The 20,467-nt window shown below is 39.0% G+C and overlaps 1 protein-coding gene across 2 annotated transcripts in view; it reads left to right on the plus strand.

Moving 5' to 3' along the window:
* Positions 1 to 20,467, plus strand: part of SIK3 (SIK family kinase 3) — a 101,470-nt gene that overhangs the window by 31,641 nt on the left and 49,362 nt on the right. For both annotated transcript variants that reach the window (XM_075190377.1, XM_075190379.1), the window contains exons 2-4: positions 10,644 to 10,760; positions 12,252 to 12,315; positions 16,707 to 16,868. In XM_075190377.1, the coding sequence (XP_075046478.1) occupies positions 10,644 to 10,760; positions 12,252 to 12,315; positions 16,707 to 16,868 (343 nt within the window). The remainder of the gene's footprint in view (positions 1 to 10,643; positions 10,761 to 12,251; positions 12,316 to 16,706; positions 16,869 to 20,467) is intronic.

The raw sequence follows: 20,467 nt of genomic DNA on the forward strand, positions 1-20,467 counted from the left end.
TTAATTTATGCTCCAGTAAAATTAAGCTGGGTACACACTACACAGTTTTCGTCCAATAATCGGCTCAAACAGCCGACATACGACCGCTCGTTCAAAAGTCGGGTCAGTGTGTGCAGTGACACGATGGTTGAAAGTCTGCCCAAATGGACGATTATCGCCTCATTTGGTTGGTCGTACCGTTTAATATTTTCGTTCCAATCTCGTTTTCGCTGTGTAGTGTGTATAAACTTCCGACCGATCCACAACAGTGAGTACGAAATTAGTCATTGCTCACGACAACATGGCTGTAAAAAGTCGCTAAAGGGACGTCCGCTCTTCCCTTTATCGTCCTAAACAAGGCTAGTGTGTATGCAGTTCATGGACAGAGCGATCGGACCATCGATCGCATGTAAAATCGCTCGGCGTAAAAAGTTGGTTGAAATTTCTGTAGTGTGTATCCATCTTTAGCATTTCAGTTTATTGTTACTGGTTTGTTGCTGTCTAAACCAGTGATAGGCAACATAAATCATTTCCAGGGCCATGTACACAGCCCTCTAATCTTTAGAAGAGCCATACATTATCCTTAATCTTAGTAATAAGTTAAACAATACATTTAACCACATTAATACATTTAACCAGAGAAAGATAAGCAAGTATTTTAATGTAAAGCAAATGAGTGTTAAAGTTATAACAAACAAATCTGACAAATCGCGTGGCTTCAGGGTAACCAGATTTTATACCATATTTTGAAAGGTACGCGTAAGTCACAATGCAATTCTGCAAAGGGGTTTCAGTTAGTCAACCTGTCTGTTCACATGTGGAAGTAGAAACAAAAATAGATATTAAATTGTAGCACACATAACAAGACTTGATGAAATAAGCAGGAATCACAAAGCTCTTTACTGCAGCGGGAAGAGTAGACCATATGGTACAGACTGCACGCCCTTATCCATCTGATCTCAGATGGGCTGTTGGCACTGTGTGATGCTCTGCGTTGTGTGGAAGAGGTCACATGGAATAGAGGGCATGTGATGTAGAAGTTGGCTTCTTGGGCAAATAATACGTTTGAACAACCAGTCTGCCTCTCCGAGACTGGTTGCACGCTCATAGTGCTCCCATCCTTGGCCCCCATATCCACCTCCATCTGGCATTTTGCGCTGTAATAGGGACACTACTCCGCTATTTGCGCCCATAGCGGCCACCTGATCATTTTTAACCTAATTCCGAAAATGCTTCGAACCTCATGCGCGATCTGGGACTCATGACCTTCCCCAACACTGCAGATATGAACGTGCACCATGGCAGGTCCTTTCTGGGCTGCTTTGCTCATAAGTGTTCATTTTTCTACTCGCAATCTAATCGCCTGCTCCCCAAACTTTTTAACAGGTCAATACTCTAAGGTGTCCTACTTGTTCCTTATGTCTCTTCGGCCCCTGTCAGAATATAATCTCTGACAGGGTTCTCTCAACTGTGCATCTCATTTTTGCCCACCATCTGTCTACATCATTTGTCCCTTATCTGGTCTGATACAGAATTTCCTGTATTGTCTGTGATGTGTTCTTTTGCATCCATGCCTTGTACTATTCTGCTTACTGATTTCATTGTCATTTATGCCCGTTATATCAGGCACCATGGAATCTGAGGTGCCATAAAAATAAATGATGATTAAGTTGAGTCGTACAATGTTTTATGGCCTTCCAAGCGCACGATTTACAGGAGGAAGGCTTCGAGGGACGCTGGTTGCCAATCATTGCTCTGAACAATGCACCTTTTCAGCCTGTACTTTTGGCCGCTAGTTAATGGACGACAACACCTATGGAGAACTCGTAGGCTTACCCTTATTCTGGATATTATGAAACAGTGTAGACCCATAGTTACTTCTATGCTGATGCCGCGTCATTACACTGTAGTCTTCAGTTTTTAAACTGCAAAGGACTGTTGAAGCCATGAGAACATATAGAATTAGTCAAACCTTGTCATCTGTACAATTGGGTGCAGCTTACACTGTAATCATGAGCTACCTCTGAGAAATCATTCAACTGATATTTGAGTAGCACTGGGAGATCTATAAATCACACAGATGGCCTAAAGCAGGGGTGTCCAACCTTTTAGCCTCCCTGGGCCACATTGGAAGACGACGAGTTGGTTTGGGCCGCACATAAAATACACTAACGATAGCTGATCATCCAAAAAAAAAAGATGACATAGTTTATATATATATATATATATATATATATAAACTATGTGTGTGTATATGTATATGTATATATATATATATATATATATATATATATATATATATATATATATATATATAGCAACAGAAGACAGGCACGGCGCCTCAATGTGTATTATCAATTGTGTGTGTGTGTGTATATGTGTATATATATGTGTATATATATATATATATATATAGACGGATGTAATAAGCTGCGTACCATAAGATTTTAGTAGGTCGTCTTAATCATAGATGGGAGACCCTCCTTCTAGGCTGTTCCTCCCAATAAATCACACATCGGACAATGCAGGAAAAAGAGAGTAACATAGAGTAGTACGGTCATAGTATACATCACACTTCTTGTGAGCATGCACACCACCTATTTAGGTTTCCTTGTTGTGAGAGAAATCATATATACCCAAGGTGGAGGACCATATATAGTATATTAGACACCCACGTGATGTATAATAATAAACTGCGTACCAGATGTTTTCTAGGTAAAAACATAAATAGGTTCCTTAGATGATCAAATATATATTCTCTCCATCTCAATATGGAAAAAAAAGTTATATATATATATCTATTTTTTTCTAATCCCCCTATACTTACCTTTCAATCGCCCTGTTCAAAAAATCCTCAAGTTATTATACTATATTCACTTTTAGTATTGTTTCGATGCAATATCAATAAAGGGCATTTAAGCCAGGCATTGTATATCAGGGTGCCCTGACCAGGCCTGCGGTACCTGACATATACACCACTGTGACCCCAAATTAAGACCTGTTTTGCTAATTACACCACTGTTAGTTAAGGGATAACAACTTATAATGGGCCAAAGAGAATAATATATAATGCCCCATTAGTATTACAAGTAGAGGTATGTAGCAGGGAGATAACGTCCATGTTGCTCCAGGACCAGGTGACTTTTATTCACTGGTCAGCGTCCCTTGAAATAATAAAAAAAATTCCCCTTAACTTACCTTTTAATTGGCTTGTTCTCCTGTCCTCTTCTCTTCTTTTCTGCACTTCTCTGCTGCTTATTTTTCTTCTCGTGCGGGTGACTCCTCCGTGCTGCGCTCCGCAATGGATGTTGGGCGTGATGACATCACGCCCGACATTCACTGCGAACGCTGGAGGGAGCCGGAGTACCAGCTGACGGGACCGCGTGACCGCAAGGTAAGCATTTTCTTTTCTTTATTTTGCAGATTTTTTTTTTATTTTTTTATTTTTTATTAACAGCGCTGCCCCCTTGCCACAACCAAAACTCCTGCTGGACCACATTTACAGGCGAGCTGGGCCGCGGGTTGGACAAGCCTGGTCTAAAGTATGAGTCTCGCTATAGAGGTTGCAGTGTAGTCTCAAGGAAAGGATCCATGTTTTCATTACCTGGGGGATGGACATGCTTTGAGGGACCAGGGAGTTGTAGCTTGGTAATCTTAGACATAGAATATGGGTACTGTTAAATTGCAACGGAAGAAAATTGATAGATTGTCGTGTAATTTGTTTGTCAAGTTATCCTCAATGTACAGCTTTGTGTAATATGTCTTTCTTTTATAAATAATAGGTGATAAAGACATTTTCTACTGTTTGTGTTAGACAAAATCCCGTGCTTCTGATCAGTTAGGGAAAAATTCATCCCAAATCAGATGAGTAGGAGAGGTTCTGTAGAGAACGCATTAATGTGGATAGGAGAAGCCACGATACTTTCCTCTGCCGTGGTGAAAATAAATAGAATCCATACAGGGGAATTAAATTCTGAGCAATGTGCCGGCGGACATCAGACACTGCCGGTTACTGCGGTAGAGGAATCTCCGTTTAATTTTTCGTGCACCGCACAGATGAGCAGGACATTCTGGGTTCACTTTAAACAAAATTGAAATGTGTGCTCCCCCCCCCCCCCCTTCCCCCATAGATTGTAATGGAATCATCCCCCAATTGGCTTAACCAAACAATAATTGTTGTACAAAGTATCAGTTGGGGTCTATGTTGTTTCCTTGAAGGAGAGGTCATAATTGTTTTTCAAAATCGTTATGGATAAGATTTACTTTAATTAGTACTGTAGACAATGTTGGAGCCTCATAAAATCTAGTTCTTGATTGTACACTTGACATTGAATTTTAGATGATCTCCCCCTGGATTGAGCAGGTAGTTTGAATTTCCCAAAAAATATTAGTCCCTATTGCTTGTATCATTGTGGATGACACATTTTTGTGCAGGAGCTTGGGTACCCAGGGTGATTCCAGGGCATCTTGGCATGTTTTTACTTCCACAGAGAAGGCAAGTTTAGGAGAAAATTAAACACAATACCTCAGTGACTCAACACATTTCTCAGTACTGCAGACAAGGTAACGCTGTATTGCTGGAACATAGGCAAAAATCACCTACAGATTGGTTCTTGTTAAAGTATTAACATTATTCTTTTGGCACTGCAGTCTCACATAGTGTACAACAACTAGGGTGTGGTAATGAGTAATCTGAAAACACAGAACTTAATTATTGTAAAACCGGCTTCACAGGTTTAAATCAAATGGTGTTCTTAGTCTATACATTGACAAATTAACTATCTTCATATACATTTCTTTAACAGTATCTTCTTGGGTCAGTATATATTTCTTTGTGAGCATATGTTGCATGTCGACTTGAAGCAGCGCTTACCAAGAGCATAGCTAAACTTTGAAGGGCCACATAGCAAAATGCAATAACAACTGCCATATGCATGATTCACCCAAAAACATGCTACACAACACCAAAGCCATCATTTTATTTTTTAAGATGCAATTGAAGCTACAGAGCAATGAGCATATGACACAAAGTATTATTCAAATGGGCAAATAACAGGAAAGGAAGAAGAAATAATCCATTGGTACCCAGCAGGGAGTGATTGCTATGTCATGGGTTTCATCCCCACCAGACCCCCACATTCACCTACATGCGGCATGTGCTTAACATGCATTTTAGCTGTGATGCGCGTAAATAGATGTGAAAATAAAAATCTACCAATTGAGACTACATATTTATATTTTTACTTGCATTAAACTAGCATTCTGTTGTTTTTCAATTCTTTTTGTTCCATTTCAGGGTGTTTGATGAATGCAGGTAAAACTATACTATATCTCTAAATGTATAGAAAATGCACATTAAATATATTTGCAGCTTATAGATGTTTGATTCATAACTGTACTGCAGAGCTTTGTCTCAGAGTGCAGTGGATTCATCAGAATCCGTATCGTGTTGTCTGCAAGATGAACCAATGAGCTCAGATACAGTGTAGACCTGAGATGGCCTTGCCTCTGAGTAATGATTGGGGGCACAGAGCAGTTGTTACTGACCCAACATCAGTTTGATCCTGGGGCCCTCTCTATTGCCTTGCTCTGTAACAAGCTCATAGTGTTATGTCAGTAGGTAAGCCACTGCTCACAGGGAGTGCTCCTACTAACAGTTAACAGCTGAGCAACTTTTATTTGTAAAATTTTGCTAAAGAGGGAGCTATTTATCGCCAAGTGATAAATGGACGTTTTATTGTTCTTGCATCACATCTAGAATATCTGATTTTACTCACAGGAAGCTGTCATGATGACCTGTCTCAAAGTCTGACACTATGCTGCAGAGTAAAGACTATTTATTCTAGGGTATTGGAGGGGCTGCTATTTCTAGTGTGTGTTCTATGGACTATAGATAAACAAGTGAACATGGCAATAAGCACTAGCATACTACCATTTGCTGGTAATGGGACAGTTTGATCTGTAAACAACTTTAATGACTTGGCTTATAAGGTAGATTTTCAAATGAATGATTTTCTGCCATTCTAGGATGGGTAACCTGGTTATAGTTAGTTAATCTACAACAGAACATTTTTTTTTTGTTTAATACATTAGGGTTTTTGGTGTGTCTAATGGGTGGATTGTTTCTTAGCTTTTGTCCCCTTGCTGTGTATAGTTGGTATGTCAGTTAAGCTATTGTTGAGGGGTTCAAAAAAATAAAATAAAAACAATGTTCTTTGTTTGCGTAGTCTGTGAATATTTCACACTGCATAACTAATATAGTCTAAAAGTTCACAAATAATCTTTCAAGATCAACGGTCATATTATTTCTTTTTGATAATTACGTAGTGTATTACCAACTGCCAGTACCATGCTTATGGTTATTCCAAACATGCTTAATTTTTTTTTTTATTGTTTAAATCTTATTTCCTTTTTATTATTTTCGCTGGCATTTCCAGCCTAATTTTATTGGCTCCATGATGCTATTGAGTGGGAAGAGACAGATTTAGCTATTTTCGAGCGACATGAAAACAAGACGATCCCTTTCATTGTTTGTTTCAGAATCAGACAGGTGGCAGTTTATTCCTTTTTGTATCATACTGTCATTAAGACAAACCGTTTATTGAAATTTTAAGATCCCAATATAGGGATATGCATTTCCCGTGCAGCCCCCCTTCTCTGGAACGACCTCCCTCGTTCCATCCACCTCTCTCCTACTCTGTGCTCCTTCAAACGTGCACTCAAAACTCACCTCTTCCTCAAAGCCTACCAACCATCTCCTTAACCCCCATCTCCTCCCTATAGCTCGTCCTCCCTTCTCTCCTCTTGCCTCAACTGGCTCCTCTTGTGCCTGGTCTGTTTACCCTCCCTTAGGATGTAAGCTCGTATGAGCAGGGCCCCCTTCCCTCCTGTCTCCATACCTGTTCTTCTGCTCCGTCTTTACTGCATTTGACTGGCCGGAGTTTCTGAAGTATTGGTACTTTTTGCTCATTGTTCTGTATGGTTTCACCCTGTATAGTCTACTGTTAGTACTGTGTGCGGCGCTGTGGATACCTTGTGGCGCCTAACCAATAAATAATGATAATAATATGCATGGGTGGACAAAGTTGTGTTGAATGGAGGAGCTAGTCATTGATTCTCTGCTCCAGCAGGATCGTTTGAAGAACCAATAACGACATGCTTCCACAGGACTGTTGTAAAAGTTATTTGAAAGACCTCGCATTGGGTTATCTCAGGCTATGTTACTGGCACCCACCATTACATTGTGATATTAGGGGGTTGCTTCCAAAGGTTTTCTCTTAATAAACATCATGGTTGTAGCATGTCATGGGTTTACCTCATTTGGAACTTGTCTTGTGACTAAAGATCTTTATGAACTGGGGGCCAAGATATGGGATTTTACAAGTATTTACTAGTATTTTTTTTCACATACCTATTTACTCTTGCTGGCATTACAGCACTGTTTTTTGCCCGCTGCATGTTCCATTTACTTGGAGTCTAAGGAGTGCTCTGTGTTGGCCTCCCCATGATCATGCCTGATGTGTAATGTCAGCGGGTTATACCCATTTTTTGCTTGCAGATGTTTAGAATATCTTTGTTTACAATAGAGGCTTTATCGGTCAGGTTTTTGCATTCACTTCAATGCTGCAAAATTTTGTGTTCCAAATTCGTTGTTTTTTTTAATTTATTTATACATCAGTTAGGGGAAAACGCCATTCAGCATTAAAGGCTTTGGAAACGGCTAGCTGATAGCAGAGCCCATATACTTTTGTGATTGTGATATTAGTTAGTTATCTGCTGCTTTTTACTGACAGCCTAATAGACCAGCACTGCCTACATTGCAGAACATTCCTTGTAGTGGCAGCGGAAAATATCCTCACAAGTATGTTTAATTCACTAATCCTATTGCACCCCATACCTTTCTCTTAACCACTGCACTGCAGATGTACAGGCTTGACTTTGCTTTGGGACATACTGTTTATATTATATTTTGATGCTATATATCAGTAGTGTCACATGACTTCTAGATATATATGGACATTTTTGGAGTGGTTCTGTGCAGGAATGCAAGGGTGTATGTGAGCGTTGGTCTCTTGTGTTTTTGTGCAAAGAGTGTGATGCATGTTTACCTTCCCAGCACACGTGTAGATGGGATGCATGTCTTGAACTGTGTCTCCTGGTTCAGGCGTTCAGAATAAACAGACGTGGCACAGCTTAGGAGTTAGTCCATGAAGGATGAGAGAGATCTTAGAGTTTGTGAACGGGGTGGAGATTGGTATAGTTGCAGACACAGATATAAATTGATTGAGTACAAGAGAACATTCCATGCAAACATGCTGGAGTGTAAGGATGCAAAGGGAGAGGTTTACAGTTTTCTGAATATTTTCTCTGTTCCTGTACTGGCTGAAATGTGTTACAAACAGTGTATAACACATGTAGCAGTCCCATACATGGTGCTTTTATCAAACGTTTATTGTTGAAAATGGAGTTATATCGGTAATTAAAAGCACTGGTTCTAATAGTTGTTCACACCGGATCTGTCGCGTACCTATATGGAAGACTTACAGCTCTGATAGGCAAGAAATTGAAATATGTCTCTCTGATGGGCATCTGTATTCAGTGTGCTTGGGGATGCAATATTTTGCTGTTGGTAATGTTTTACAATAAGTGGAATATGTCAGCTTGAACAAATCTTACATTTATACATGTAAAATGATTTGCTATCATGCTGGAGGGAGCAGTGCACTATGGGCTTTCATAGAAATATGGCAGCTAGTGGCTTGTATTTCTGAGTGATCAAAATACACAGGCTTGAAAAATCACAATGTCCCCTACAACGTAATAAATTCTTGTTTGCTTCTTTACTAAACTGAAACGTGTTTCAACAGTGTGTGTGTGTGCGCGTGCATATATATATATATATATATATATATATATATATATATATATATTATTATATAGTGTATATGTGTGTGTGTGTGTGTGCAATATATATTTATGTAGAGCAGATTTCACCAATGACGTGTAGATACATTTAATTATATATTTTGTGACTTACTAGATGGCTTTTCGTGGTCAAATTGTATTTTGGATGTCGTGACCATTTCAAGTGGAGCTAAACCCCACAAAGGGAGAAAATACTTTAGAACTCCACGTAAGAGTCATGCTTTTACAAGTGACACATTAGTCATATCCACTAATATACACCAGTTATACAATTTAAGCATTTGCTATCTGGGGTTACATTGAAGGATAGATATTGGTTAAGGCTGTAAATAGAATAGCGTATGGTGGTGGTTGTGGGTATTGGCATTAAATGTGGACAGGCAATAAATATGACGTCAATTTGAAGCGGTAGCATATCGACTAATGTAGCTGCTACAAACACTCTTACCATGTATCCACTATTTGTGATATGTGAAAAATGTTTACCAACATTGTCCCCAATACATAATTCTTCTTGAATTAATAACTCATATTCCAAGCCCATATTTACAAAGGGGGTGAAATAAATGCGTCCTTTGTGATTTCCCTGAGAAAGTAAACTTGTTTTAAGGTACAATTTATTGCCTTGCAAAGAAGTTAAATGTGCGGTGATGATGTTGAAGGCTTGATATATCCGAGACGCCTGGCTTCCTCCTCCTATTCTGGTGCTTAGAGGGGCAGTTCCCTACACAGACAAGTACTCAATTCATCCCAGTTATAAACATGAAGTGTGGTGATGTGGGAAGAGGGGTGAGCTGGGCACTGGGTGAAGACTTTCACTTATCAGACTCTGAGAATTGGTATCCTTTGTAGCTCACAAAGATCATGTCCACATGGGGAAGATGGCAGATGGAAATGGGCTGAAGACATGTTTCTGATTAGCTCATGCTTAAGGAGGCTGCCTACACAGTGTTTTCATTCTTAATCATTAGTACCCACATGTAAATGTCACAAAGCATGTGTTTGCCTAGAGATGCTGAGCAAGTCCTTCGTTTTATTGAATTATTTTTTTATGCGACCAATATAGGTGCCACAATTTGCAGCTATCAAGTCAGCTGGTGGCTTTAAATGAACAGAGCAGAATTAGTAATCTTTTTAAGATGCATATATTTGGGAAGAGAGAAAAAACTGGAATATTGTGAAGTTTCCTTTCCATTTGGCTTCCACATTTTAAGGCCCGGATGGAAGACCTTTATTTATATAGTGCTCATGTATTATGCAGTGCTTTATAGATAAGGGGATAATGTCATCATTCATCAGTCCCTGCCCTAGTGGAGCTTAGTTTATGCTCCCTACCGAAATGAGTCTCTTGTCAGCAGCCAGTTAACCTACTTTGGAGTGTTGGAGGAAACAAGAGCACCTATAGAAAGTCCACACAAACACAGAGCGAACATTCAAACTCCATAGGGCCCTGGTCAGAATCAAACCCATGGTTTGATTAGCAATACTCACCACTATGAGCACATTACACTAGGCTTATAGTATATATGGTAGTTTATTGCACATTTAAGTCTTATTCAAAATGTAAAGTTGCTAAAATGTTTTTGATTCCCTGCCATTGTTCCCCCAGGTCACTGTGTAAGGTGTGCTAGATGCTTAAGACAATAAAAGGTGCATATTGGCTTAAAGTAGACTATGTAGTGTGCACTCACTTTTTGCTTTTCTCGCTAAGCATCACTGTTCTGTTTTTTAAATATAAGGTTGCAATCAAGATAATTGACAAGACCAAACTAGATGAGGAAAACCTGAAGAAAATTTTCCGTGAAGTACAGATCATGAAGATGCTTTGTCACCCCCACATTATTTGTCTGTATCAGGTATGTGTACCCAGAAAACAATATTAATTGCAATGCTTGGTTATACCTAAATTCTCTGCCTGATATCCCAAATTGTGTCTATATGGTATAGTTTATTCAATCCATCTATGACCCCAAGCGCCATAAATATTGAAAAAAGCAATGCAACAGTTACCAAAGGTAAAACGCATTGGGGAGGCCTACAGTGACCTCCGATGATCTCAGTATCCTGGTAAAAACACTTTGATTTTTTGTTTTTGTTTTTTATAGCAAAAGAAGGCAGTGGGTAACGAAGTTTAAGGACAAAATGCACAACGCAATTAGTACAAATAGTGCATCCAAAATTATTTATTCTGAAATAAATTAATAACCACAAATGGGTCCACAACTACCATTGTGTAGAAATGTAATGAGATATTTGCACAATACTCATCTGATTTATGTGCTGTGATTGGATTATTGAGTTAATGGAATAAAGTGGGCCTGTTTTCCCCAAATAGAGCTAAGGATTTGTTTAGTAAAAAGCCATGAATGTCCTTTCACCAGTACTACAGCTAAGTCCCTTTTGTCTTTATACATTGCTGAATTCTGCAGTTTGTGTCTTCTCCTTTACATTTAAATACTAGTGTCATTGACATTAAATAGGAAATGCCATCAGGAAAGGCAGAAAACAAAAGAAATGGGGAAAATAACTAAACACTTATTCAGAAACAAATGTTTTCTGAAGTACTATTGAACCAAAGATTGCGGTTTTAGGAATGATGGGAGCACTTGAATAAGAAACGAAGTCCCTAATTTGATCAGGGTTACAAAAACCTAACACAAGCATTTTTGCAGGTTTATTATCTGAGTGTATTTCTTGTGCACAGTTAGACAAGTTTTTGCCTAATGTGGGGCAATTCCCCCTCCTTTTGTAGGTGGCAGTAGGTTGTTGGTAGGAGACATCCTCTAAGCTTGATAAGCTTTTAAATGCCACAAAAAAGTGTTTCATTGCCATTGTTTTTTGTTGGTTGATTGTCTTAGTGATCAACTTATTTTCTAATGGCATGCAAGCTTTGCTGTGGCTTCCAGAAGGAGAGCCATTGATGAAACCGCTCAATATAAAGATGTAGCCGAATGTTAACAGCTAAGCCAAGGAACGGCCTTAAAAACGGAGCATGTGACCTTTCACGTCACCAAATAATGACAAATTTTACCAGCTGTGGCTGTTACGATTGGTGCTCTCAAAATGGTCTGATGTGAAAGTCATGTCTACTTCTCAATATGCTTTTGATTTGGTCATGCAGAGGGTCATTCTTGTTCTGGCAATGCTGGAGACCTACTGGGTATTCTATAGGAATAGTGCAGTAGAATAATGCTGAGTAGACCATATCCATTTATAAAAAAAATAAATAACTTATGTTGGTGTATGTTTTAAGTAAATATCCCTTTGTGGTTTATAAATTCACACTCTCATACTGTTTCTTGCCTTCCTGTCTGTCCTTATTGCTGTATAATTTGTCCCTTTTATAGGTGATGGAGACTGAAAGGATGATCTATCTTGTAACAGAATATGCCAGCGGAGGGGAGATATTCGGTAAGTCTTGCAATGAATGCGGTCAGTTAAAACGATATGCATGCAGAAAGTGGGTGTGACAGTGAGTTTTATGTTCTCTCACTTTGCGTGTGTGCTTGATCTGTTATTGGACTTGTAGTTTATTGTATCTCTCCCATTAGGTGTTAGAGGAGCCTTTTTTCATCCAACTACCTAAATGACGCTGGTTGGTTATACTCCAATCTGTAGTAGCAGTCATTCTGTTGTGACCTGCGATAAGTAAGATAGGGCCATGCAGAGTGAGGGTCCTGTGGTATCTGTTGTCTTGAATTATTATGCTTCAGGGTTGCTCGTCTCCCACACTGAATACTGAGAAGCGGATAAACCATTAGTTTGCCTGAGGCATGTTTGGGAGCACGTATAACTATCGCCAACAGCAGAGGCAGGGCTAATGATGCCTCGTGACTGGTAATGAGATACGGGTCTGTCGTGCATGCAACAGCCTGACTCTGTAAACAGGATGTATCGTGTGTGGGAGTCATAACATCATTTAACCAGTCTCTTTCCACAGGGGGCTATGGAGACTTAACAGAGACTTAACAAAAAATCATCTTCAGGTTTACGGTATTAATGTATGATCCTTGTATTAAGTTGTCCTCTTATCGCTTTGTTACATACAACTGCAGTAATGGAATTTCAGCTACGGCATTAAGCTATATCTTGCTACTGCAGTGGATTAAAAATCAAGGGGATTAGGCAGGAAACATTCAACTACTAGCAGAATGTCCTAATTTCTGGAGGTGTTAGGGGATCCCATTGCCCCCCTTTCCTTGGCTGAACATTCTGTTCTGAGCTCTCCTTGTTAACATATCTCCAGCTCCCTTCCTCCCTTGCACCAGCCTCCTGGCTATCCAAATATTCCCGCTGCAGAGGAACGCTTTGGTTTTCATGCATTCTTTCAGCAACCACCCCTATAAATAGGACCACTCTCTTCAATGAAATGTCTGACATTCCTTCCCAAAGTGCAGGATGAATCCTGTTCTGCTGTGCAGGACAGCCAGGGGAAATAGGGGTTGCGTTGAGTTGGAACCACTTCTGTGTGAATATACAGGATGTACTCTGCTGTAGTTGCCGCTGCCAAATTGCAAAGCTAAAATCAAGAGCCCTTTCACACGTTTATCAATCACATGGATTTAGTCTAAATTTCAGGCTTAAAAATTTGCATGAAGATCATATGAATGGGTTAATGCTCATATTTAAAGTGATATATAATTTATTTTCATTGTGGGTTAGCACATAGGACCTTTACAAGGATGGATGCTGAAAAACCTGAGTTCTTAATTGTATTGCATTGTCATAACGTTGGTAGACATTGGAATGTTTATGTATTACATCTAATGCGTATCGTTTACAATACGTGTTTATTCTAATGACATTTTCCTGCAATTATAAAAAGGGCTCCAAGTCTGAGATTCCTATTTCTACATACAGTAGGAGATGTTGTAGTAATTTCCTGTTTTTAAAGTAGTCTTTACCTTTCCTTGGACAAGTTTTATTAGCCATAACCTCTATGTTCTATAGAATTTCAGCTGTCCTTAATTTTACGCTGTTAAATAGTATGTTAGGTGATTCTAATTGTAGTTTACATTCATACAACCCATCATTAGCCTATTACTGGGGACCACTTCCATCCAGCCCCTATATATAAGAGGGTACAGGTACTTATTGTGTCTAGACAGTTTCTGTAGAGCTGTGGGATGCTTGAAAGATCCAGGCATGGATAGAAATGTCATAGTTCTTTAGTGGATAGCTACCGCACTTGTCCAAACCGGCTCTTCTGGATCTGTTACTGGCATAGTCTTACAGTGGTTCCCAGTAACGATAAGTACAGGAACCCAATCTACTTGGCAGTAGTGTGGGGGTTCCAGTGGAAGGTCCCCCCACCCATATTGCAGAGAGTAGTGTGTAAAACCCTATCCTCACAAAAGTGGAAAACTCCAAAACAGAATTCTGGTTCAAACAGAGTGATGTCTCTTAAAGTGGTGCTACACCAAAACATGTAAACACGTATTTGAAAACTTAATTAGAAGGGTATTTTAAACTGACTTTATAAACTTTAGTTTACAATGGGGCTGCCGTGATCTCGGTAATAGTGTGTAGTTCTGTACTATATACACTGAGAGCTTAAACTCGCTAACAGCACATATTAATTACACTTTTGGTGTCTCCATGTTGTGTATATCATCCATGCGCCATATTAAGTCTACAAGCATTTCTCCATTTTAAATATATAAGCATTGCCTGGAATGGTTACCAAAGAAATGCAGCCATTTATTATACCACCAATGCAACTACCTCTTTCCTATAAATTGAGGGCTGTTTGAAAAAACTCTACGAATAGACCAATCACCGTTCACCTCCTTCCCAGTCAGTATATGATACGTGTAGAAGTTGGCTATTGTAATAGAGGAGGTACAGAGTATGGTGGAGACGTGCATTGTACTAAAAGTATGGTCATACCTTCCTTTGCCCTCTGTTTTTCTGGTGTATGTATGATTTTGGGGTATTGTGTTCAGGGTGGGGGCTTTTATATACAGGTGTATATACAATGAAATTAGAATATAAAATGCTGACTTGTCATAAAAGCTTTCTCCTAAACTTTTCAATAGTAAAAATGGTTTAAGGAGTGTCACAAGGGATAGTATGAACACTTTATTTTAAATGTGTTGTATACAAACTATTGAAATTTGCAGCATTATCAAAATTTATTTTATAGTTAAATACGTTTTTGTTCATCCTTAGTATGGTTTCTCTAAACTGCAGAACCTTCTTTTAACCTCTAGATGTCAGTGTTGTAATTGCTGTCCATTGAGAGCATTTAGTTGACAGATTTTTACCGTACTTAGCAGTGGGAGCAGTGACATTTGCTTGCTTTTGGTTGAGACATCACAAAAAGGTGGCAACAGGAATAGCTATACAATGTACATGTATTCTAATATGGTGGTTACCCCCCCTTTATTACTCTCCATTCATTCTCTATTAAAACGGCTGGTTTCATGTAATTTATTTTATTTTGTATGTGTTTAGATTTAGGTATTCCTTGAAACTTTTGTAAATACTTTGTAATTTATAAATATGTCAAATCTGTGTGTTGGGCTTTGCAAGTGGAGCTCGGTGTAACAACATTTAGTCCTCGCTTTATTTGGAGGTGAATCATGTGACTGCAGTTTGGTCAAGTGAGTAAGATTATATGACCAGTGTTTCCTGTGGCAATTTTGTGTTGGATTATTTCAGTACTTGAGAGGTGAGACTCAAGATATTGTAAAATGCAAGTTCATAGACTAGAGAAGAACCTGATCTTTAGCTGATACAGGGATGCTTCATTTCTTTCTGACACTTTCTGGATGGAGGGAGAGGGGGGCAGAACAGTGTGTGACACATTGTTTGCATTTCTTGATGCTAATGAAGCTGATAGCTGCATGTGGTTTTTGGGCACAGTAGAGACTTTGACAATAAAATAAATATACTCCAATCTGCAGTGTGAGGCCTGGTTCCTGAGCTGATAATTAAGTATTCCCAAATATACAAATGGTTAGTAAATATATCTGTCAAGAGTGAGCGAAAATATATTCTAGAGGTACTACTGACGCCATCCACCCACCTCCCCCCAAATATATAAAAACGGCAAATCTGTCCTGCAATGCAGTCATGCTCCAAGTATGGGCACATTTTAAAGTTCACATTTTAATTGTTAAAAAATAATAAAATATTAAATGCAGCCAGACATGAATATCGGTCATTAATAATAAATTCACAAAAATAAATACATTTATTAGTTTTAGTCCATTCATTACAATAATTTTAATCAGCGTTACGCAATTTGTGGACGTATCCCTAGGTTGGGTCCCATAATTTGTTTTTGGGATCTATGATTGTTAGAGATGCCATGCAAAAGGGGAGCTGCCCCTTTCTAGGAAACAGAACAATGGACCACAGGCACTTAAGGGTCTTGTCTCATAAAGATATTCGAATAGCTGAATGTTTAAAAGTGAATAAAACAAGTGTATGTTTAAGTCAGATGCTGCTGTTGCTCTTTTCTTTCCCTAAGAAACCATTTTTTAGCTGCACTGTCAATCTAATTGAGATGTGATAATCCTCCCACAATGTGTGTATGATGGTTGTGTGTTGGGCATGGGGTGTGACATATTTGGGGAGCATTGTCAAGTGCGGAAAGGCAGAGAGAGAGCCTTCACAACCCCAAGTTTCTTCATAGAGGTATAGCATATACATCACCCTGTGCTAAGCACAATTAACCAAAGGACATCTTTGAGGTTATGGTCCTTTCAACGTTGAAGTTCTTTCTCTCTTTGTAATTGTTCAGTAACCAAATGCTCTAGAACTCCAAGCTCTGACAGGCCCTTTTCCCATGACAGATCACCTAGTGGCCCACGGGCGCATGGCAGAGAAAGAAGCACGGAAGAAATTTAAGCAGATTGTTGCTGCTGTCCATTTTTGTCACTGTAGGAATATTGTGCACAGAGACCTGAAGGCAGAGAATTTGTTGCTCGATGCAAACCTCAACATCAAGATTGCAGGTGAGTAGACATAAACCATATTATGTCCTTTGTTCATGTTTTAATGTGTGTAATTTTAGGCAGCTGTTGGTAACGTGGAACAATATGAAGCATTTTCATAATTGGGCTGATAGGGCTTTATATTATTTATGATTCCTTCTCTTTGCAAGTGGACTTGTCATTGCTATGTACTGTACACAGGCACAAATGTATTATGTAAAGGGTTAATTAATCTTACCACTCTGGGATTCAATTCAAGTTGCTTCTGGAGCTCAGGTGAAAGGCTTAGGCCAAACAGCTCATGCACACTACCTACATCTACAGTTCTAAAGGAATTCTTCTTATTGCCAAAAAGTATTTAGCAAACATGTGCAATGAAGCATATTGATTTAACGTGCATTGGTTAATACTTATACAAGTGTAAAAAGGGTTAATATAGGTATTCTTTAAAGAAGCTCTTGTGCTTTTATTTAGCACATCAAAGACTGAACTTTGCTTATATTTAGATTGCAAAGAGAGAATACTTTTAAAACCTACAGGTAAAATTAAGTGGATACAAACAGCTCTTCTGACACAACTGGTTCTGCACAGAAATAACGGCTGTTATCTCCAATCAGGAGTGCAGCCGCCCCAAAAGTAGAATAAAGAATGTCTGTCTTCTGAGATCGTCTGTCCTGATCAACTTAGTAAATGGAACCGGCAGCATCCAAAACATGTGGCCATTCTGACTGGAGGAGCATTCGATATGGGGTCATCGGAACTAAAGTTCCATTGCAGACCCCTATTTACATGCTTTTAATAGCACTGAAAAAATGGCAGTGGTTAAGGGACCTAAGGGTGCTGACCATAAAGCAGTGGCAGAATTTAATTTGGGTTACAGAGTTGGTTTCTTGTGAGCTGTAAAAAGTGATTTTGTATGCTTACGTGGACAGGGAAACTGGCTGAACAGTTCTGGGTGCAGCAGTGTGTAAGTGAATTAACTATATAAAACAAATTGTAAATGAATGAAAACGTTAGTGGAAATGTTCTCTTTCAAGTTCAGAATTGGTAATCCTTAAACCCTGTTACTTATTTTTCAGTAGTGCATCAGACACTAACTCTATGCCACATACCATACTAGCACTTTTGTTCCAGAAGTGCAGACTTTTATTTTCATCTTTATTGGTATCCTCATCTCCTTTCTTCCTTTTGCCACTGTCTTTGCATACAAACGAGAGGAGAGATATTCAGAAGGTGTCCTAGCAGCTGGAGTCTGTAACTGCAGGGCCATCTGTTTTTGAGGAATGAAAAAATAGTTTCAAAGTTCATTTTTGTTTTAACATATGGTCAACACGACAAGTGCTTATTTGATATTTTAATGTGGTATCATGTGGGGATGACAGATCCTCTTGGAGTCACCACTAATAACTAGCTCTGCAATGAAGGGTATGTTCTCAACTGGAATGCTCTATAGATACCTTACAACAGAAGGACCACATAGCAAGAATGTATAACTTGTGACAGGACAGTGAGTAAGTAGATGGGCAGTATGGCAGACGTAGTGTCAGCATTAAAGTCTGCTAACCCCAGACTGATGTGTACAAGTCCGTATCTTACTCTTTGTACACTGGGTTCCAGGCAGCCATGTGATGAGGAAGAGGGGGAAGGGGGTGATATCCTTTTAGGAAGGGGCACTAGCTGTAGAGGGAAGCCTGAGTTGCAGCCTTTAACCTAGCATCACTTCTGGCCCCGTGTGAGGATAATTTATAATTTGCAGTTCTGTCTACAACTTACAGGAACAAGAGGCTCAGCTGCATCACACCTGTTAGGGATTGAAGACCTTTTCATCACTCTTTCTATTGTTATATATTCAGACAACTTTAAAGAGTACATAAAAGTCAGCATGTGACGTTATAGGGCAGTGTTTGCTAACCTGTGACACTCCAGGTGTTTGTGAAACTACAAGTCCCAGCATGCTTTGCCAATATTTAGCAGCTTATTGCTGGAAGGCTATGCTGGGACTTGTAGTTTCACAACACCTGGAGTGTCACAGGTTAGCCAACACTGTTATAGGTCATGCCCCTGGATATGATGATGCTTTCTATCCACGTTTTTAGAAGGATTTCCACCAAAAAGCACACTAAGTACCCAGTGATAAAAAGTTTGACAGTGTACAGTGATTTTGACACAATTTAAATTAGGTATGTACAGGCTATACCTTTTATACTAAAATGCAATCCACAAACACAGCCCTCAATCTCAGATCTCACTGTAGAGGCTAGAACTTGCCAAAAAATAGTTCTCGTAGTGAGAACAACAGCATGAATAACATAACCTAAAATAAGGGTCGTGACATTCTAGCAAATATAATAATGTCCATTGCTCACATAGTCTGTAACAATTCCGTATAATTGATTGAAGGGTTCAGTAGTTCTAACACACTGATGTCATGAATAATGCGACGTACACTCCAATTGTATATGTGAACACAAACAGATGATATCAGGAAGTTAGATGATAAATATAGTAACTAATAAAGCAACAGAAAGCTTACAGTTAGTTTTCGGATGAGGTGTCCTGTTTGTGATGCGGTCCAGATATTCTTCCAATTATAGGGGTTCTTTATGGATCATGTCCAGGAATCAGTTGTCAGTGTCACGGGGCTGGTTTGCTCGTGTTGGGGGTCGAGGACAATTCCTCTCATAGGTTGAAGTGGTCAGCAATTGGAAAATATCATGCAAGTTAAAAGTAATTCCATTTATTGATTAAAAACAAAGTATCACTTACATGTAAATAATGGTAAATACAGCGACTTCATATGACAATACAAAGTATTCCCATATGGATGTAGGGCAAGTGTGATAGTCCTCAACGCGTTTTGTCTCCGGACAAGAGGTTAAAAAGTGCCATCTACCTATTCCTTTATTTATACTTGTAGCGTTGGCCATTTTGCGCATGCGTTCTCTGTTCAGGGGAGATGTGTAGAAAGCTTTTTTGTATATCTAGCTACAGTGGCTGTCCCTTAATCCTTTCTTCTATATCTATAGGGTAAAAATGTATCTGGCCCCTAATGAATTTGTTATCATTCATAGGGGCCATGTTTCTTATGCGCAAAAAGCTCCCATAATAAAACTGGGAACTGTAGACAGCAGCCATCTTGAATATGGGCATTCTATCCCATACTATCATCTTTATAGGCATTATTACACATCTATTACAATGTCCTCCCAAATCATGTTACTATTGTGCACTACATGGTCAATAAAGAAGATGGTAGATACTAACAATAGTTTGCCAACAGGATAATAAATACTAGCAAATAGTTTCACAGATGTCAAAAATGTTAACCAAAATATATTAAGATATTAAAATACCGGTATATTAAAAAAGCAGGTTATGAGAAAATCATTATATTATTCAGTATACTGCCTGTCTGAATAGCAGCTGTTACTGCTGTTCTAGATAGAGCAGTGTTACATAGGTGGTATATAATGAAACATTTTATGCAGAGAATACAATACGCCTGATGGTAGGGTGAGTGTGGCATCATAAAGGGGGATAGTACATAGAGTAAAATAGCTCTGAATCTGTCAAATGAGAGTAGTTTGAGGAAAATATTAATTGACAGTGGCCTAGTCTCT

This window comes from Mixophyes fleayi, chromosome 11 (assembly GCF_038048845.1).
Source record: "Mixophyes fleayi isolate aMixFle1 chromosome 11, aMixFle1.hap1, whole genome shotgun sequence".
NCBI classification, from domain to species: Eukaryota; Metazoa; Chordata; class Amphibia; order Anura; family Limnodynastidae; genus Mixophyes; species Mixophyes fleayi.